The 22,573-nt window shown below is 38.5% G+C and overlaps 2 protein-coding genes across 2 annotated transcripts; one reads left to right on the plus strand and one right to left on the minus strand.

Moving 5' to 3' along the window:
* Positions 1-980: 980 nt before the first annotated feature.
* LOC145140708 (uncharacterized) lies at positions 981-2,412 on the minus strand. Its single transcript, XM_079074110.1, has 3 exons — positions 2,265-2,412; positions 2,085-2,160; positions 981-1,999 (listed from the first exon to the last, which is right to left on the minus strand). The coding sequence occupies exons 1-3, from the start codon at positions 2,310-2,312 to the stop codon at positions 1,080-1,082; spliced, it is 1,044 nt and encodes a 347-aa protein (XP_078930236.1). The 5' UTR covers positions 2,313-2,412; the 3' UTR covers positions 981-1,079.
* An 18,238-nt stretch (positions 2,413-20,650) lies between these two features.
* On the plus strand, positions 20,651-21,826 carry LOC145140369 (uncharacterized). The gene has a single exon (XM_079073883.1). The coding sequence runs from the start codon at positions 20,651-20,653 to the stop codon at positions 21,824-21,826; it is 1,176 nt and encodes a 391-aa protein (XP_078930009.1).
* The last annotated feature ends 747 nt before the right edge of the window (positions 21,827-22,573 follow it).

Consider the following 22,573-nt stretch of genomic DNA (forward strand, 5'->3'; position numbering starts at 1 on the left):
CTTGACTAGAAAGTAATTTCTAACTTTAAAGACTAATTACACAAAAAAAACTTGAGTGACTAAATGGATAAATTGACCAAACTTCGTTCTGCTAGAGTAGAATTTTCCCATATTTTAATTATTTTATAAGTACTTAAAAAAAACATTGACGGTGTTAAGAGATTAGGACAAAATTGTAATCGAACCACAATAACAGGGACTAATTTATTAAAATCGAAAACTATGATTAAAACTCTAAAGCGTGCCAACCAAAGGGACCATTTCTGTAATTTAGTCATGTTCTAATAGAGTAATTTATGTCATATAGTAAGTTATCTTATATCTTGCATAGCGTGTAGGGATGTCAAAAAGTCTCGTGGGACCCCGATCCCGTGGGGTCCCCGTCCCGTTTGGGGGGTATTTTTTGAAAAAAAAATCAGGGACGGGAGCAGAGGCGGGGGCATGGTTAACCCCCGTTTTAATTTCGGGGGCGGGGGCGGGGTTTGGCAGTCCCGTCCCGAAACCCCCATGGGGGCCACGTTAATTAATTATATATATTCACATATATTAATTATATAAATATAATAAAAAATAGAATGATTTTTACATATTAAAATTCAACCAAAACATGTTTTAAGATGTTTGTAATATGTAAAATTATGCTATAAATAACTATTTGTTACCTAAAAAATAGTTTCTTTTAGCCTAAACAAGAACTTCTTTTAACCCAAATAAGGTAGCCCAAAATCAATCGGGGGCGGAGGTAAGAAGGTGAATTTGGGGGCGGGTGGGGTGGAAAGGATGGAGATTTCGGGGGCGGGGGAATGAGAGAATTTTGGGGGCGGGGATGCAATCCCGGTCCCGTTTGCCCCGTTGACATCCCTAATAGCGTGCCAACCAAAGGGACCATTTCTGTAATTTAGTCATGTTCTAATATAATAAGTTATCTTATATCGTGCATAAAAGTGAAATCGTTAAAAGAAACATTATATGTAGAAATGTTATAAAAACTAAAAAGCATCTATAATTTAGCTTTAATGTCTAAGAAAAGGGTATGTAATTGGAAAATTTTAATCCCTCATACAAGCAGTATAAGATAATTACATAACCAAACACCCGTTTGGATTTTCATCACTAAACATCTCAAATGAATCCGATGGCTGCTGCCTATACGAATCATAATCCGGTGGTACATATGGCGGTGGATCCATCTGTGAACTGAAATGCGAGTAGGCATACGATTGCGGTGGTGGGGGTGTGTAATACGACGCCGTATAGCTATTCACCGGAGGTTGAGCCGTGTTGTAGCTGACAGTGTACACCGGAGCTGGTGGCGGCGTGTAGTAATGAGGTGGCGGATATTGATACCCACTATGTCGTGGAGGACTTGGATTGGTTGGAGGTCTAGTTGGCGGTGGGCTACCACCGCCACCACCACCATTAACTGATCTCCCAGTTGATGGCGGTTGGCCACTTGATGATCCATTTTTATCACTATTTTGCGCTTTCTTTTTCTTTTTCTTCTTCCCTTCACCACCACCACCACCACCTCCGCCGTCTTTCTCGTTTTGCTCTTCCTTCTTCTCACTCACCGGTTGAGAAGCTTGGTTACTCGCTGCTCCGGTCTCTGGTTTCTTCTCTTCAGCTTTTACCTCAGCTGACTCTTTCCCACCTTCACTTTTACCTACACCTTCATCACCCTTTCCCCCGCTAACCGCCGGTTCTCCACCGCCAGGAGCGGCGGTTTTACTAACTCTCTTTGGATCTTCAACAGTGCTTTCCGTTTTAGTCGTTGGTGGCTTGATTTCTTTAACAGAAACAGGAGACTCTTCACTCACACTCCCTTGGCTGGTGGTGGTTGGTTTTTCAGTTTCCTTCACACGAATCTCAGGTGGCTTTTCCGGCCATAACTCCGCATGCTTCCCTGCTTTTACCAGTTTCCTCAGTAAAGTCTCCGGCGACACATCCCCAGTTACCTCAACCCGTTGTAGTTTGGGTTCAATACGAATTTCCTGAACTCCTGGAATCACAAAACTCAAAACATCAGCTTCTAATTCATACAATCAGGAGATCGAAAGAGAAAAAAACAAAAAAGAGAAAGATACCTGGAACAGATTGAAGGAGTTTCTGGACTTTGCGTTTGCAGCCTTGACAGTGTATGGAGACTCTTAAAACCGATGTCTACAGACAAAGAAAGATACAAAAATGAAAGTTAGTAAACATGAACTGATCATAACAGGCGTATGATGATGATGATGATGATGACGACGACGACGATATGCTACCTTGGTTTTGAAGGATTGTGATGGTTCTTCTGCTTCAGTAGAAGCCATTTTTGTTTGTGGGAGAGAGAGAGAAAGAGGGAGAGAAGGAGAGAGAGATTCTCTTTGAGGAAGAAAGTGAGAGGAATGATGATGCAAAGCATTTAATAAGGAAAAGGAAAAGTAGTGAAAAAACTTTAGTGGGGGCCCGTAGGAGAGTTATGGTGACTGGACAAGCACTAGCTTACATGGCCGGTTCTTATTGCTTCCTGTCATTGTAATGACACCTGTCACTTTTCAGCTTTTTTTGTCTTTTGTTTTTCCTTTTTCTGTTTCAGTCATTTTCAAAATAAATATTTTATATTCGTCAACACAAATGTTGCTGCATTTGCTTTAATAATGGTTCCGTTCCAAAAACGAATTCTCCCCTTTCAGAAATAGAAAATAGAACGTGTTGTTTAATTTGGTATATGTGTTTTCATATTTTTTCTTAGTAAATTATAATGCAATTTAGACCTTGTAGCAAAATTAGTTGAATATGACCTCAAGGAAAATTTGGAACGTAAATTTAGAGTAGGTCGTTGGGTGTTGGTTTTTGTGGATTGATTCCTCGTCTCTTGTCTTTCTTTTAAATTTATTAATATAGTTATAAGGATTGTTTTCTACATAATAATAATAAAAAATTGAATAAAAGAAATTATTGATCGCAAATGTATCATTGTGCTATAAGTGACACCATCCATCTAAATGATAAGATTGATTTGGGTTGTGTTTTCACCAAGTTAATGACATATTTTTCACAAGCTTTTCAATATGTTCCTTTCCATTATACATTTAAATTATTGTTATTTTACTTAATTATCCTCTATCCCGAATTATATATGTTTTTTAACAACTCCACTTTATTATCTTCTATTTTTAAAACATCCACAATAAAATCTTTTTGATAGAAAAGTTTATTTTAAGCTCGTAACAAATGAATTTTGTTTAATTGTTTATTCTATTTCAAACAAACATCGTTCATTTTTTTCGGTTTGGTTTGAGATTATAGTATGGACATGTATAAGTTGTTTGATTATAACTAGTGAAAAAACTTGCGGTGAGTTTGAATAAAGTATCTCTATATGATGATGTATCTTGACAACAGGATATGACCTCTTAAGGGTAAAGTTTCCAACTTTACCCACTCCTAATCCTTCTTAATGGGTTTAGCTCAAACCCTAGCTCCTTAAGACATAAATCTTTGTCCAAAATCCTTATTACTCCAATCCAAAATAGGAGAACCAAGATCTAGGTCCTAGTCACCCAATAAACACGTAAAATCTCAAATTTTACTTACATGCATGGCCCTTTAGGGCTTAAAAGGTCATAAAACATCCTTAGGGTTTGCATGGGACTCCAATGGCATAAAGTTTGCACATTTATGCCTTCATAACCCTCAAAGACTTCAGATCTGAAAGTATATTCAACTTGGGACATCCATGACCCATAAATCAAGCTCCTTGGTAAAAAATCTCATAAAAGTGACCACAAGAAGATCTAAGAAACTATAAGGCAAGTTAGAAGCTTGATTACCAAAAAGTGATGAGAATGGAACGAAATCCCTGGATCTACAACCTTCTCCTTGAACCTTCAAGCTCCTTCATCTTCTTCTAGTCTTCAAGAACACACAAATCACTCAAGGATGGCTCACACACTCACAAGATGCTCTGGGGTTTCGTGGATTAGGGTTTAGGACTTGGAGACTGTAAATGGGGCTGATGGAAGGAGAATATGATGCTTAAATAAGGTACAAAGACCCGGATTTAGGGTTTTCCAAACCCAGACCAACTCGTCGAGTTGGTCCACCAACTCGTCGAATAGGTCCTTCTACCCGCGTACCAAAACTTGCTCCTACTCGTCGAGTCATCCCCCAGACTCGACGAGTTGCCTTCTTGACTTAGGGTATTCCTTTCCTTTCTTTGGCCTTCTGGATTCCGGGTGTTACAATTCTCCCCCACTTAAACTGGACTTCGTTGTCGAATTCCGCTACCGTCACCTACCCCGCGAACATCTCATGTGTCACACCCTCAGCTATTCTCATATCTGCTCTGGACCAACTGGTGTTTTCCACCGCCACCAGCACTCGTCACCCTAGCAGTATCACTATCCTCATGCGTACTCAATGGCCTTCCCAAGGCAATCAGACCCAACCATCGGAACCTTCCAAACCTGATGAAAAGTCATCCTTACCGCTCTAAGGGGAACCACTTCCGTCTTTCCACGATCTGAGATCTATAATGGTCTGTCTCCCTGACGGACCGCCTATGTCACCATGCCAAAAACGCAACAAATAACTGCTCAACCGCAAAATTTCTCACCCTGATCAAATCGATGCTACCATCAACAACATAATCTATGTCTATAACTAGATGTAGAATACTTATGCTTGCCAGGAGGCTTAGATAATCCTTCGAGTAAAATATTCATCCCTGAAACGGTTAGACTCAGATGAGAGCTGCGCAATAGGGTCAAATTAATTACTCTGAGATTATCCAACCCAACTGTAAATGTCTTCGCTCTTTTGATCCGCAAGTTACTCCTCTCACAGGAACCCTCCCATCACTACTTCTACCTGAACATCATGTTGTCTCTTATCTACCTTCCAAAGGAAACAGGCTCTCTCAGGTCCAAACTTATCTATGCACTATCCGGAATACCGGATTCCACCCCGTTACTTAACCACTGATCACCCTCTCAGTCGCTCCCAGCGACTTCCGTATAAAACTTCAGTTACCGAAACTGCTCTATCCACGTTGCCACTCATGGCTCTATAAATCCTAGAATCCCCGACCCCATATCTCGACCCCATGGTCTCTGCCAGGTCCCACCTGCCTTGCTACTAACTCACGGGCCTCGCCCACGGGTCTCACCCAAACCATACTACTATGTCGCCTTGCCCCCAGGTCTTACCTATCTAGGGTTGTGCAGGTACAACTCCCTCGAGTTCTATCTATCTAACCTTTCCTGATTTTGATTACACTAACCAGGTGATACGGGCCTCGCCCACAATCCGTTGTCTAGGAGTTACGGACCTCGCCCTCACTCTGCTATATGGCTGCTACTGAATGTTGCGGCTAACCCAGAGTTTTACAACATTTCCCCCGTTATCTGGATACTAGTGAATGTTACGGCTATCCCGTAGTCTTACAACACTTCCGACTTCAATCATACATACAACCTAACTTCCTGGCAGAAATCACATCTTGACTGGAATCCCCATCCTGATTCCTAAGCTAGCTATCGAACAAAGACGCGATATCCTGCGTTAAGAAGTTTCCCCAAACTCCCTACTCTCATACCCCTCAATCCAATCAGCCACTTGGGCTGCCTTCCTTCCTGACGAGAATGCGAACCCATCCTAAATCCACACTTCCTTCTGTTCCTGAACCTTTGGAGAACTCTCCCCCACTTTGGGTCCACTAACATCTTACAACACACCCGACTGGAAAGATTTCCAAATCCTTCGTATCATCTAGTGATCAATCTTGCTAGAAACCAACACTTACCATTGTTAGTGTTTCCAAAACTAACCGACACTAAAGCAGTAAGACCCTTGAAGACTGTTGGGACACTTCCCGGGTTCCAATCACACTTGCTACAGCTACCGTATCCTGAGAATCCACTTTATACGGAGACGTCCCCACACTACTACCCTAAGACCCATGGTATGCAGATTGCATATAATCCGGTCATAAGTAAGAAGCATAATCTCAAGATATAAGTACTCATATGGATGCGAGAAAATAGTAATAAATCATAAATGAAAACTGATAGGAAAGCAAAGATACACACCTGCAACATCGGAAGTTGATCGTGTCTCCTTTGTAACCAACTGGAATGCCCTACTCCTAGCCGCAGGCGCCTCTGCCCGACCCTGACGGCCGTCGGTGATCCTCAATGTCGCAGGGGCAGTTGCTATCACCAGACCCGCTGCCGCCAAACTCGGACATTGGGCCTTCTTGTGGCCCCTCTGACTGCAATGGAAACAGATTAGGTCTGATCCCTGGGTGGTGGTAGCAATACAATCCCTGCTATAATGACCAATCTGAACGCACCTGAAACAGCCAGAATCGCCACCACTGCCACTCCTACATGCACCCTTGTGTGTCCTGCCGCACTTCCCACAACAGCTACGGTCCTGATGACCTCTCGATCTAGAATCTGATGTCTTGGGCCTCTTGCCTGATCCCGCGGATGTCTGTACCTCGACTGGTTTCCTCTTCCTATCTACCTCTAAGTCAATCTCCCTCTCCCTGGCTCGACCGATCATTGTTCGATTAGTGTCTAAGCCCATAACTATAATTGGTATGTACTTGACCCGATTGGCATGGTCCATTTGGGTTGCATGGCATGGGAACATTTGGATAGACTTTTTATGAGAAGAGGTTATTTGTGATTTATATTGATATATTATAAGTTCTAATATATTAATATGAAATCATATTATTTAATTAGTATTGATCAAGAATTAATTTTGAATTAATTTAGTGATCAAAAGAGGCTAATTAAATATGGAGTCTTATATATATATATATATATATATATATATATATATATATATATATATATATATATATATATATATATATATATATATATATATATATATATATATGGAATGGGCCAAGGTTTATTTAGAATGGGCTAAGAGTGTACGGAAGTCCATGGATAGTCCATGGAGCTTTTAACCCATGGATCCTATGTAAATGAAAGGTCATGGGTATTAGGGTTTATATGGATGTAACCCTAATCCTCCATAATATATAAAGGAGTCCTTGGTTCACAAAATTGGCACTAATGTATGTACACATGAGGGCTAGCCGATTTGAACATATGAACCTTTTCTCTCAAGTTATTCCAAGTTGTTGGTGATGTTGTGTGAACCATTTGAGGTGTCACACTTGAGGCACTAGGCTCTTAAGCTCCATGGAATCAAGCTACATGAAAATGTATGTCTTCTAACTTGTTTATATTACCCAAGTATCAATGATTGTATGCTAGTTAGGGTAATACCTTGGAAAATTCAAGTTTGCATGTATAATAGAGAAAACATAGATCCAAGGTATTTAGGGTTGCATGTACACCATAGGAGTGTTAGAATGATCAAAACCCTTCAGTGGTATCAGAGCCTAGGCTTGTTTTCATTTATACTTTATGCAAACTTGTTTTTCAAAGCTGAGAATCTGCCCAGACTAAAAACTCGATGAGTTCTTGCTATAAACTCGACGAGTTCATGTGTTATGGCATGAACTCGACGAGTTCTTGTAAGGAACTCGACGAGTTTGGCTTCCAGTTGGCATATTTTCGAGTTTTTGGCTGGAATTGGACTAGAAACATTACCCTAAGCTGTTTTTGAACTTGTAAACCTATTTTTAGATGTGGTAATGTTCATGCTAATCCAATTTCATAGATAATTGTCAATAGATTCATGTTTTGTATTAGTTTAATGGTTAGGCTAATTACATGAAAAGTGTTTGATTTGAATTATCTTGTTCTTAAGAGTTGATTTAGATTAATAGAAAAGTTATGTGATAATATGTTTTCAATCCAAATTAATCTAAAAGATGTTCATAATATGTGTTTTTGTAACTTGTCCTCAAGTTATATGAAAAGTCACATTTATGATTATTAAAACTCATAAGATTTCCATAAGTTATGAAAAATGGAGAGTCTTATTTTTAAATGTTTTAAAGTCTTCCATAACTTGTCCTCAAGTTATGGAACTTGAAGAGTTTTTCATTAAAACTACTTTAAACACATAAGTTATCGAATTGAAATTTTTTTGAATCGTTCAAAACTTGCCCTCAAGTTTTGGAATTTGTAAAGTTTCCCCTCATGAATACTGTAAATCCAAGTTAAGCCCTTAGAATTTTAAAAGTTAAAATTCAACCCTTATACTTTATAATATTATAAGTTAATAATATATATATGTATAAGAACAAAACCAGTGTTACCGTTAGTAGGCGTCATTCACAAAGCCGGTCTATAAGGGGGGTATAAGGTTACTGCCTATAAAATGGCAGCTTAATGGGTGTCCACTCTCACCCACCGCTTCCTTGACTGGTGGAGGGTCGTTAGCCGAACGGGTAGGACAAGGACTATAATTCTCCCTTCATTAAAAGTATTAATGATAAATACTAAGTAACTAAACCTTTTATTAATTCCCAATCTTAGTTACTTAGGAAAATGTGAATTTGGTGCTAACCCATGAAATTACACTTTGCACTTTGCTTAAGTCGTTAGTGGAGCGTGTGTGGTTAACCAGCACACTAACCTGGATTTAACAAGGTAGGCAAAGGGTAACTTAATGTTTATCATAGTATCGGTGGAGCGCGTTTGGTTAACCGACACATCGATTGAGTGGTAAACATTAAGGGTACCAAGTATATTTGCATGGTTATTACACCTTGTGTTGTGATCCTCGGCATCCCAGTCACAAAATTTGAGAGGGCACAATCGAGATTGAAACATGCCATTGAAAAGTTCAATGAATCTCAAAAGATCTAGGAGTTTCAAATCCAATTAAAACCTAATAAATTATTTCGTTTTTTCATGGTGGAAATTGGTGAATCATCATTCGCATACCTTCAAATATTTTATAGCTTGGATTACGGCATCCCTCTTCCAAGTTATAAAATATTGTGTTGGGTCCTAGCCTTAATATTTCATATTGGGTGTTATATTAAGGACTTAAATCAACTAACTTGAATATCTCCCATTTTAGATGTCTGGTTCAAACATTTATGATTTTCCCAAAACTCTTGGAATAAGCTTTCCTAATGAAGATGATGTACCGGAAATCATTCTTCACTCCCTCCACCTCCTTCAATTATTCTCCCTAACCCACAAGTTCTTGAATAGTTCAAGGTCACTCAAGCTCCATTGGCAAGCAAAGTCTATGTGTGCTCACATCTTGGAGATAAAGTCACATATTGACAAGCCAGGAGATTTGGGTGTCAAAGTCTTGAGAAAGTTGGTTGTTCAATCACTTTCTAAGTCACATAGTGAGTTTCCTTTGGGACTACTATGAAACAGACTATGACATGACCCTTAATGATCTTATCTATTTGCTAGGTGTTGCTGAATCAGCAATGATTTGGAGCTCTGGTAAAGCAAATTTGATTAGAAGATCAACTTCCCAAACTTCCATGGACATTGACAATGGTAACATTGAAAATCCAGAAAAACTTTCTCTTCCCAATGGAAAGGAATCGGCCATAGTCATCTCGGTTGACCAAATGGTAAAGAGAAAGGCTAAGTCTGAGATAGTCCCATTACCAAAGGGTCCATATGTTCCTATTGCCAAAGGAAGGGGCATTGGTTGCGAAGCTGCCCTAACTACCTGAAAGATCTGAGAGAAGGTCAAGTCAAAAAGTTTGACTCTACTTCAGGTAACTACACTATCTAACTCTATTAAGTTCCTAGTTTGAGATTCTTATTACATGATGTGACTGGGTCACATGTTGAAGTTTTAAGAATCAAAGAAAAGAGAGGAAGCTTAAAGAAGAGTAAGTTGATTCTGATCGCGAAGATGGATTTCGATCGCATGGTTCGATGAACAAAATTTTTGAGCTGTTGCTTAAGAGTTGTTATAGATTGCTTAGGAATAGATAACAACATAGTTTTGATATGCATTTGCATTGTAAGCATAAGTTTTTCCGCAAGTTTTAAAATAAAAGAAAATTTTGATTTTATTTATTTTAAGTATCCTTACAATAGCATTTGTGGAAAATTGTTGTTTATATGATTCCATTGATAGCAACATTAGTAAATGGATTTGATTATGTCGTTTGTGGTAGTGTCATAATTTACCAAATAAGGAAAGATTCTCATCAACCAAGTTTCAGTTGGATAGAAACTTGGAATCATGCAACTTGTATTGTATGATGAATGAGAATGTTCATCTTTGGAAAATTAATACTAATTCCTTGTTTACATGTATATGCGAGTCAAGTGAAGGACTAAGGGATCGAGTACACATTCTTGTGCACTGGTCAAGTCCACCACAAAAGATCGACAAGACTATTCGTCATGATTTACTAAAGTTTAGTAAAAATGGTTATACTTACAAGTTTAAGTATAATTCTGAAGCATTGGAAAAGTTTCGATGTATGGCAGAACGAATGAGAAGAATCAAATTTGGCAGAAAGATAAAAGTTTCTCAAATCTGAAAAGATGGGAGAGTACTTTAGTATCATGTTTTATGATCATCTTAATGATTGTGAGACCATATCACAATTCATCCTCTAGGGACATCTTAGTGCATTCTTATGGCTAAGAAGAGGAGTCATGAATTGTTGGAATGGTTAAATCAAGAAGATGAGTCATACTTAGTTCCAAAACAATTCTTAGAGTCATACTCCAAGATTGTAATTTGAGTGACATATCTTAAAGAAGTTTTATAACACTTGTCAAATGTAAGAGTAAAATGTGTTCTACTCTTGTACATTTGAAATTGGGTAAGTTGTGATGTTTTGGATAAAACAAAGACCAACTAAGGCCAATTGAGTGAAGTGTATGTCTTGATAAGAATCTGCACTATCTCTTGAATATTTGTTTGTCAAGGAATGGGTCTTGGCAAGAGAGTCTTATATGTCAAGAGGACAGTGGGAGTATAAAAGATCTTCAAAGAGTCTAATCAAGAATAAAACCTGTAGTTTATCACTAGCACACGACTTGAGGTCTATAACCTATCGTGTTGACATATTCCTATTTTTGTGCCCATTCTAGTTAAAGTTGGCTTTGCATATGAGTTCTGAGAGTACTCAATTGGTTTCATAACAACTTGGAAGCAATGGCAGGCCCTTGTGCTGCCAGGTGGCAAGAAGTTAAGATTTCACAAGTTCAATCCATATGAGTTTGGATTTGTCACTAACCTTGTCTTATGATTATGGTTTTTGACACATTCACATGGATAGGAACACATACACCATAAAATCTAAGTGTCATAAGGTTTCTCTCCGATTCATGAAAATGATGGTAAGGAAACGCTTTCACTAAGTGGTTTTAAGTAGATAGCAATTGTGATATTTGCATTCTCAAAGTCGTTAGTGGAGCGTGTGTGGTTAACCGGCACACTAACATGGACTTGTGAGGAATGGAAAAGGTCTAAACAATTGAGACTATGATTACGGCATCCCTTTTCATAGTTCTGAAATTGTTTAGACACACATGTGTGCTATCTAAGGAAAGGTGTATGATTTTGATAAAGTTTTATCAATGCATCTCGTGTCAGAAATCTGAACTTTGGTAAGAAAGTCAATAAAGTATTGATTTCTAGAAGTCCAGCTGATTTCTAAGTACATGTCAAAGCTAGTGGGAGCATAATTGTTATGCTAATAATCATCATGCAAGTGGGAGTATGATAATTATAATAAGTGTTGCAAGTTAACCATATTAATTATAGAAAACAAAAGTTTCAATTGGGAAAAGTTGTTTTGCTATAATTAAGGGAGAGGAAATTATACTTCATTTCAAATCTAAAAGCATAGATCGTGAGATTTTAATCAAATTTAGTCAAGTATATATATGAATGTTATGTTGGAATGGTTCAACATAAGGAAATTCTATATATGGGAACATTATTTTCGTTCTAAAATTCGATTATGATTACGGCATCCCTTTTCATAATCTGAATTATGAGAACTTGGCAAATAGAACTAGAAATATTATAGCAAAAGATTGGTCTAGTATCATGTCTTTATGTGAGACATCATGAATCGTGTCCCATATGCTTCGGATATAGGATCGATTGCATGTGCTATAATATTCATCTATTCTAAATTTTTCCAAATTCCTAGAGCATTAAGAGGGAAAAAGTACTAGAACTGGATATGACTAATTTGATTAAGCAATTGTCGAGAACAATTTAAGGTTTACCAAAGATTGGTTGCTCAGGCACAGTTGGAAGTATACTGTTAATTTTGGAAGGACCATATTGACATATTCTGAAAAGAGGCAACTCTTGTTCAGAGGTGACAGTCAAAATGGGAATATGGAGATGTCTCCATAGGTGGAAGTTATTCAATCTGTGTAAGATTAGAAAACTTAATGCAAGAAGGATGTTCAAAGCACTGTACTTTGAATTTGAGACTTCGTTTCCATGGAATGATTTCCATTGGAATACTCTGTAATGACTGTTGACAAGTCTTTGTGACTTTGTGCATAATCATTACAAGAGGATCAGTGCATATAAGTTTAAAATCTAACAAGATTTCGGTAAATGGCAGGAATTTGGAATTCTTGCGTTTTCGGTAAGGATTTGGGATTGTGAAATGAGAATCATTGGAATTATGTTCAATCGATCTATTTCACAAAGTAAAGATCATAGACAAACTTAGTGTGCATACTTGGTGTATGCATAACTAATGTTTGGATAAACATGGTGTGCATACTTGGTATATGGCATGACTAGTGTTTAGAAAACATAGTGTACATGCTTGGAGCATGGGACAACTATTGTTTTAATTCAAGTATAAAGTTGATAATTTGAAACAGTATACAATGAACAATGTGTAATCAATATGGTGATAAATAAAAGGTGCTCAGAGTTCGACAGCAGTTTTTAAGAGCTACGATTGCTAGTCAGGTTTTGAAGTCATACGCAGTAATAGTTTTAGACTTATCCAAGTGGGAGACTGTTGGATTAGTGTCTAAGCCCATAACTATAATTGGTATGTACTTGACCCGATTGGCATGGTCCATTTGGGTTGCATGGCATCGAACATTTGGATAGCCTTTTTGTGAGAAGAGGTTATTTGTGATTTATATTGATATATTATAAGTTCTAATATATTAATATGAAATCATATTATTTAATTAGTATTGATCAAGAATTAATTTTGAATTAATTTAGTGATCAAAAGAGGCTAATTAAATATGGACTCTTATATATATATGGAATGGGCCAAGGTTTATTCAAGATGGGCTAAGAGTGTATGAAAGTCCATGGATAGTCCATGGAGCTTTTAACCCATGGATCCTATGTAAATGAAAGGTCATGGGTATTAGGGTTTACATGGATGTAACCCTAATCCTCCATAATATATAAAGGAGTCCTTGGTTCACAAAATTGGCACTAGTGTGTGTACACATGAGGGCTAGCCGATTTGAGCATATGAACCTTTTCTCTCAAGTTATTCCAAGTTGTTGGTGATGTTGTGTGAACCATTTGAGGTGTCACACTTGAGGCACTAGGCTCTTAAGATCCATGGAATCAAGCTACATGAAAAGGTATGTCTTCTAACTTGTTTATATTACCCAAGTATCAATGATTGTATGCTAGTTAGGGTAATACCTTGGAAAATTCAAGTTTGCATGTATAATAGAGAAAACATAGATCCAAGGTATTTAGGGTTGCATGTACACCATAGGAGTGTTAGAATGCTCAAAACCCTTCAATCATATCCTCCAGTGTCTTGCAGCTGGACCGACTCACGAACTGTCTAATATCGCTCCTCAGCATCTCGTGGTACCGAGCCTTCTTTATCTCCTCGTCCGCCACATACTGCGGAACAAGAAGGGCTCTCTCTCTGAACTTGGCGGTGATCTCTGACACTATCTCAGTAGTCTGCTGGAGGTCCGGGAAATCCCGTGCTAATTGATGCACCTCAATAGCTGGTGCAAACTCGGCCTTGAACCTGGCCGAGAAGTCACCCCATGTCATCGTGTCCAACGCAGCATCATCCCCAATAGCTTGTCCAACCTCCTCCCACCAATCATGTGCTCTGTCCTTCAGGAGATAGGAGGCGAGTCGGAGCTTGTCCCCCTCGGGACACCGGCTAGTGCGAAAAGCGTTGGCGACATCTGCTAACCATCTGCTACTAGCAATGGGGTCCCTAGCCCCATGATAATCCGGAGCTCCACAAGCTCTAAACTCTCGGAATGTCAGTGTACACGCCCCCATCATGGCCACCATCTCAGTACGGAACGCGCTCAGCTTCTCATCCAGAAGCTCCAAAATACCCTCCTTGACCGAACCAAAGATCACAGGAGTCTGCTCTAAAATGATGTGCGTTATCTTAGACGAAATAAACTCCCTCGTCTGCTCAGCCATTTGCTCGGTTCCGGAGCCCGAGCCTGATCCCTCACCAGTGCCTGAAGTGCCAATCGGCCTAGTGCGTAGCGTCACCATACTGAAAATACACCATAACAAACATCAGTATACTCATCATATCTCGAGGGATCTAACATACTACAAGTTTCCTGGATTCATCTCAGCCTTCCTTGATTCGAGTATGGATCCTCTGCTTTCAGTAGTACGGGCCCATACTGTCACACCCCCGAACCTGGACGGCGGAAACGTCTGGGGGCGGATGACTTCGTGTACAGTATCATAACAATTGAATATAAATGAATCATAGCAACCAAACATCATACATTAGAAATACACACTTACATAGTTTACATATTGAACTTGTTCATCAGTTACACAAAAGTAAGAAGGTAAATTTCTTGAAGTTGCACCACTTGATCTCCTAGTCGAACTTACTACCTGTTACTGGATTCCTGAGAATACAAGTCGTTTTGAAAAGCGTCAACTAAAAAGTTGGTGAGTTCATAAGAATTTTTGTATAAAAATGGTTTTTGTACTTGTTTAGAATAGTTTTCATAGCGTTTTCAGAAATCCGATATTTTCTAAAAAGAAATGGTTCTCAATATTTGTGATTGATCTTATATTAATGCATGTGTGTTAATGTTTACGAAAATAGAAAGAGAATGATTTCCAGACAACCCGATGTTGTCTGCGATAGATAATGCTGAATCTCAACCCCCGTGGTTGAGTACCGGTACGTATAGATTGTCGTTTTATCAAAAAGAAAGTTTCCTGTTTTATCCCAAAAAGAAAATAGAATGGTTTCCCGTAAATCTTATAACGTTAATTCCTCTAAGTGAGCCGTTATAACCATACTAAATAATGACAATTTCGCCTGTCTTTGCGTCTTTGGGACGCCGACGGAACAAGGTACGGTTTGTCACCCTAGACTGGCCTAGTCTAACTGTAGCGAACAACTCAGGTGTGGAGTGTCACCCCCGTATAGATCTATACACAAGCTCACGCTCTCTCACCGGGAGACTCTGGTTATAACTACAGGCTACGTTTGTACACTCATATGGTGGCAAACGAAAAGTCTCCCTAGATCCTTAATCAAAGTTTACGCAAAAAAAAGAAGAAAAACATATAAAACTCATTCTCAGGCCCAATAAACATGTAAGTGGACCACTAGGGCCCACTATACGTGTCTATTATTTCCAGGCTCAAAAGGAATATGAATGTATATCCTGAGCCCAATATACATGTAAAAAGACAACCAAGGCCCACTAAACATGTAAAAAGACACTAAAGCCCACTAAACATGTAAAAGGACACTAAGGCCCACTAAACATGTAAAAAGACACTAAAGCCCACTAAACATGTAAAAGGACACTAAGGCCCACTAAACATGTATATTATTTCCAGGCCCAATAAGGATATGAATATCGTTTTTAACCCGTTTGTTATTGTTTTGTTTATTTTAGCTCGATTATTTACAAACTTGATATAAAAAGCCCACTTTTTGTAAAAATGACGTTCTTGGCCCAATAAGCCACAAATTTTCAATTAAGGCCCAATTATAGTAAAAATAACACTTTAGTCCCCATTTTGTTCAAAGCTTGTGTTTATGACTAGTTTGTGGTAAAAATAACATTTTAAACCCATTTTTGTCAAAAATATCATTTTTGGCTTGATTTTTGTGAAATACACATTTTTCTGGTTTTTGGCTTTTCGGACCTAGTTGTTGGAAAATTTGTAGAAAAATCATCGTAAGTCGAAATTTGGATCCGTAAATTCTGGAAGTTTGGAAATTTTGTCTACTTTCTTCACAATTTTTCTCATAATTTTTATTGGCCTCTAATAAGTGTGAAATTCATCACCTTCACAGGTTGGTCCGAAATTATTTCAAATCTGATAGGCAGTTTTGTAAAATTCGCCAAAAATTGTAGAAAAATCGTATGAAAACGTGTGAGTAGTAATTTTAAAGGTAATACCCTGAACGTTTTGAATGTAAAACAGTTTTGAAAAATATTCTCATTAAGTTGGTCAAAACAGTCCGATATTGGACCAAAACTTTTCTGTCAAGGGCTGATTTTTGAGTTTAAGTTATCCAAGTTTGTTCACAACACTTGTTTTTGCTATTTTAAGTGTACAAATCCCAGATCTACAAGTTTACATATAATATATGAGACAAAATATACTTTTCTCATGGTATTTATGAAGATCTAAGTGATAAACTTCATTTTCAAGTAAAGATCTAAAAGTTAAACACATAAACATGCACATATACATAGATCTAACACAAAAGCACTTGTATCCTCCCCCAAAAACATTATAAAACCGAAAACAAGGGGGTATGAACTAACCTTGGGGTTTTCTAGATGTAGATGAAGAAGATGAAGTAGTTTTGAATCCTAGCTTGAGTTCTTTGAGAGATCTCGAAATGGTGGTGGATCTAAGCTCCATTTTCACTAAAATGGAGTTGTAAGAAGAAAGATCTTTGCATAGACTTGAAATAGAACATCTAGGGATGAATATGGACTTACCAAGAAGCTTAAAAATCAACCTTTGATGATGAAGAACTCGAAGTTGCTTGAGAGGATAAAGAGGAAAATGCTTGAGAGGATAAAGAGGATGTTTTCTTGAGAGTTTAGTGAGGAAAGTGAGATTTGTGAAGTGTGTGTGTGTATGTATAGGCCGAGAGAGGAGAAGGAGAGGGGAGAGTGTAGGAGAGGACTTCTAAAAGTGATGTGAATGCCATGTTTATTTGTTGGGCAATAAGCTTAGATGCATGAAGTGTAATGGTGAGGTGTCACATGCATAAAACACCATTTTCTTTCCTTTTTTTTTATAATGGGATAACCTAGTTTGGAGAGGCATTTGGCCCAAGGTTGGCCCAAAAGATCAAACCCGATTTTTGGTTGGCCCAATAGGGACTTTCGGCCCATTAGGGCTTAATAAACAGTTTTTGGTTCGAAGGCCCAAAAAAAATATAAATTTTCGGCCCAAAATAATACTTAGTAAAAGTTTTTGGCCCATAGAGACTAAGTGAAGAAGTTATCGGCCCATTAGGGCCCAATAAAGAAATCTTGGTCCAATAAAGGTTTTGGGTTGAGGATTTTTGGGCTAAAGCCCAAAGATGATTGGAGTTGGCTTATTGGATCGAGTTTTTGGGCTACACAAGGAGATTATATTGTTTAGGAATTCACATCTTAACCTAATTTTGCCAGTTGTGACACATACTACCTTCCACATCTATCCGTACTTTCCTCAAGAACTGTCTCGACTCCACAAAGTACCTTCTACTACCACTGCTGATCTCATGCTAATCTCATCCTAGGCTTGTCCAAGGGTAATCACCAACCCACTCTCCGCTATCAGCTGCATAAGAAGTCCCTGCTACCTCCCCCGAACTAGCTCGTGAATACTATTACATATCACTAAGACTAGATAATTCTTCGAATGAGAGATCCTACCCTACAACGGTTGGACTCAAACAAGAGCTGCGCAATAGAGCTAGACCTAACCTTCTGAACTTATTTAATCCTCGCAATATTTAACTTAACATATTCATTTACTAGTTAGTAAGAGATAACTAGAACTCCTAAAAGCACAAAGCAAGTAGCATTCGAGCATCGACTACACATAATCAAGCATATCACATTCAGGCCATAGACTCGGCGAGTTAACCCTGTTTCCAGAAGTCTATACATATGACATTCCTGCCCGAAACAAAGGACTTCTCTGGAACCCTTGGAGGCCAAGCTGCGATTAAGAACACGGTGGAAGCTCTGGAAAGTGAATAATCGACCCTACATTCGATTTTGAGGAGGATTAAGGCAAATTCTAGTTACTTTTATTTAAACTTTTGATTGAATCAAGTTTAAACCAATGGATTTCGTTCTTGAGTTTGTTTTTGCTGTAATTATGAACTAAAATCCTTGTCTTCTGTTTAAGGTAGATGATTTTGTGAATATGGATTGATTTTATGGTTAGGATTAATTTAATTTGGTGATATTGTTTTGTTAAGCTTGTTAAAGAACCTTATACGTTAACAACAACTATTTTCAGTTAATTAACCAGCATATTAAGTTGCATGAACATCTCTTAATTGCTAATTTCGTATGATTTATGTGAGAACATTGTTATATGCCGAGGAATAGCGAATGTGAAACTAGGGTTAACTAGAAAATAGATAAACTAATGTGTGAGCTTGTGTGACGAACCATCAACAAGAGGTTAATTGAACGACCAATTTAATTAACCCACTACAAGTCTTACTTAACCCGAATTAATAAACTAGGAAATTCACTAATTTAGACAACTGGCCACTGCTTGAATTAATCTGTTTTCTAAGGACTAGTAATAGCGAATGTGAACATAATCACCTTAATCGGTAGTCAAAGAAAAATTAATCCATTGCATTTACCATAAAATCAACCATAGGATCAAATGATTCGAACCTAAACAGAAGTCTCTCTTACTATTGAATTTGGTTAATTTTTGCTTGCTTAGTTGTTAGTTTCTTAGTTTAAGTGTTAGTTAAGTTTCTAGTCTTGTAAAACTAGAGAAAATCCTTCTATTTTATTATTGTTTTCCTTAGATAATTCTAGTAGTTAGATTAATTACCGTTCCCTGAGATCGATACCCTGCTTGCTTAACTTTACCACCAATAGACAGGTACATTGCCTTTTGTGTGTCTAATTTACATTATAAAAAGTAGGAATAAAACTAGTTAGTTTTACACACATCAAGTTTTTGGCGCCGTTTCCGGGGAACGGTTCTAAAATTTAATTTGATTACTGGTGTTATCGATCCTTTGTGTGAGATTTTTCTTACACAAAGTTACTGCTTTTAGTAAATTTAATATTAGGATTGATTTTTAGTTTTTAGCCTTTAGTAGATTTGTTTAACTTTTTTTCTATTTTGGCAGTGAACTCGCCGAGTCCCTATGAATAGACTCGACGAGTCCATCGCTGAACGCATAGTTTCGTTTTTAGTTAATTTTTGTTCTTTTTACACGTGTTTTCTATTTTTATTGCAGTACGTTTATGACTAGAGGAGGAGGCACACCTTTGATTCCCCCACTTGAAGACCCGGAAGCTACTCTAAGGAAAAACAAAAGCAAAACCTTTGGAGAATCCGCAACATCGAAGAATTCACCGTTGACGAATCTCAAATCTGTTTTTATCAAGAAAAAGGGCAAGAAAGTAGGAGAATCAAGCAACACGAAGGAAGATACCGAGTACGAAACCGAAAAGGAAGAAAGCGAATTTGAAGAAGGAAGCGACATAGAAGGTGAACTAGCTAACACCATGTCTAACATCGATGAAGTTCCCATGGGTGAATAGAAGAAAAGGATGCGTGACGACATCGGCCCAGGACTCGTGCAACCCGTTATTCCCGCAACTGCCACCTTTGAACTTAAGGGCCACATACTTGCTCAACTTAAGGAAATCCCATTCTTCGGGAAGGATCATGAAGACACATACAAGCATCTTGACGAGGTCAATGACATAGCCGACTACTTCAATGTTCCTAATGTAAACAGCGACACCGTATTGCTTCGTATGCTACCAGTCACATTCAAAGGAGCTACGAAAGATTGGCTGAAATCACTTCCCCCAGGATCCATCACTACTTGGGCCAAGATGCGTGAGGAATTTATTGATCAATTTTTCCCTCCATCAAAGATAGCAAAGTTGAAGAAAGCCATAGCAAACTTTGAGAAACAAGTTGGCGAATCACTTTATGAGGCGTAGGAGAGATACAAAGGCTTACTAAGGAACTGCCCACGTCATGATCTAAATAGTCAAGAAGAAGTCTCCATTTTCTATGATAGCATAAACGTGACAACAAGGCAGCTCCTTGACTCACAAGGACCACTCACGAAGAAGCCACCCCCGGTGATAAAGCAACTAAATGAAGAATTCTCTAAGCACTCTAGAGAATATCACAACCCAAGGAATGACACAACTCAAGGTGTGGTGAACTCAATTACCGATGATATGGCAGTAATGATGGAAAAATTGGAGAGCATGGACCGAAGAATGACTAAGATTGACCAATTCATCCATGCCATTAGAGTGGGATGTGAAAATTGTAGAGGGCCTCACCTTACTAAAGACTGTGATCTTGATGAGAATGGGAACAAGAAAGCTCAAGTGTGTTATTCAAGCGGTGATAGATATGATGATGATTGGTGAAAACCTAAGAAATAATGGCTACCATATGATGATTACAAAAAGGCAAAGGAGGAAAAATATAAGCAGAAAGCAAGGGGTTTTTATCATAAGAGGAGTTGGTGCAAGAAAAGAAATCTGATTTGGAGGACATGCTCACAAGATTTGTAGTTGCATCCGAGAAGAGACATAATGACACCGACGCTGCAATAAAAGAGCAACGAAATATGTTAAAGGATCACCAAGGCATGATTAAAGAACACCACACAATGATGATGGATCAACAAACCCTGCTAAGGAATCAGCAAGCATCTATTCTGAACATTGAAAAACAACTAGGCCAACTTGCACTACAAATAAACGAGAGACAACCGGGTGGACTTCCTAGTAATACCAAAAATAATCCGAGAGGCACACATACAAATATCGTGACAACTAGGAGTGGGAAGATTATTACTCCTCTGACCCCTATTCAGCAAGAAGATCCGAAACTGGTACAAGAGAAGGAAGCAGAAAAGCAAAAATCGCTGAAACCCGACTCGACTCGCCGAGTCGAAGATACAAACTCGATGAGTCCCCCACTTGAACAGAAAAAAGAGTCTCCTGTTAAACTCTATCAGCCTCCGTTACCGTTTCCAGGCCGAGCTAAACAAGATAAGCATGATATAGATTATCAAAAGTTCCTGGAACACATCAAATCCCTTCAAATTAATATGCCCTTCATCGAAGCAGTTGCACAAATGCCCAAGTATGCCAAATTTTTAAAGGAGCTTCTTACGAATAGAAAGAATATGGAAGAAGTGAAGGAGGTAGTCCTCAATGAAAATTTCTCAGCCGCGATGCTGAACAAACTGCCTAAGAAGAAAGGTGACCTGGGTAGTTTGACCTTGCCCTGTCAGTTCGGAAATTTAGCAACTATACATGCATTGGCTGACTCAGGGGCAAGTGTAAATCTCATACCATATTCATTTTTTAAGAAACTAGACCTTCCGGAGCCAAGGCCAATTCGAATGGTAATTCACTTAGCTAATAAAACGGTGACGTTTCCAAGAGGGATATGCGAAGACCTATTGGTAAAAGTTGATAAATTTGTGTTCCCCGCGGACTTCATAGTTCTAGACATGGAAGCAGATCCTCAAGTCCCGATCATACTTGGAAGACCTTTCCTTAATACCACGAGTTCTATAGTAGACATGCGAGATTCTAAACTTACCCTTCGGGTGGGGGACGAATCAGTTACATTTGGAGTTGCTCAAGCCATGAAGCACACAAGGTTTAGTGATGACACGACATTTTCGGTGGATATGTTGGAAGAATTAATAGAATAATGAAAGGAAGACAAGTCAAACAATTTTTCCACTGCCTTCAAAGACGATTTTGATGCTGAAAGGGATATAGGGGAAATAGAGAGACTACTTGAAGAAGCTGAATACAATGAAATACTCAAAAGTGCAGAAAACTCGACTTGCCGAGTCAGATACACCGACTCGACGAGTCTGATCGAGAAATCGCGGTCACACGAGGATTTTGGCATGGACTCGACGAGTCACTTACCTGGACTCGACGTGTTCAGTGTACAAAATACGAAATCAGACTTTAAAACTTTACCAGATCATTTGGAGTATGCATTTCTTGAGGATGGTGATCAAAAACCTGTTATTATAGCTTCTGACCTCTCCAAATCTGAAAAAGAAGAGTTAGTTCATGTCTTAAAGAAAAGAAAGTGTGCCATTGCATGGAATATCACCGACATAAAAGGAATAATCCCTTCTTATTGCTCTCACAAGATCAACCTGGAAGAAGGAGCAAAGCCAGTAGTGCAACATCAAAGGCGGTTGAACCCGAACATGCAAGAAGTGGTCAAAAAGGAGGTAGTCAAACTATTGGATACGGGGATCATTTATTCTATTTCCGATAGTCCATGGGTTAGTCTCGTTCAAGTGGTTCCCAAGAAAGGAGGGATGACGGTGGTGACAAACGAGAAAAACGAGCTCATTCCAACTCGAACGGTAACCGGTTAGCGAGTATGCATCGATTATCGAAAGCTAAACGATGCCACTCGTAAAGACCATTTT

This window comes from Lactuca virosa, chromosome 9, assembly GCF_052849685.1.
Source record: "Lactuca virosa cultivar CGN04683 chromosome 9, Lactuca_virosa_CGN04683_v6, whole genome shotgun sequence".
Lineage (NCBI taxonomy): Eukaryota > Viridiplantae > Streptophyta > Magnoliopsida > Asterales > Asteraceae > Lactuca > Lactuca virosa.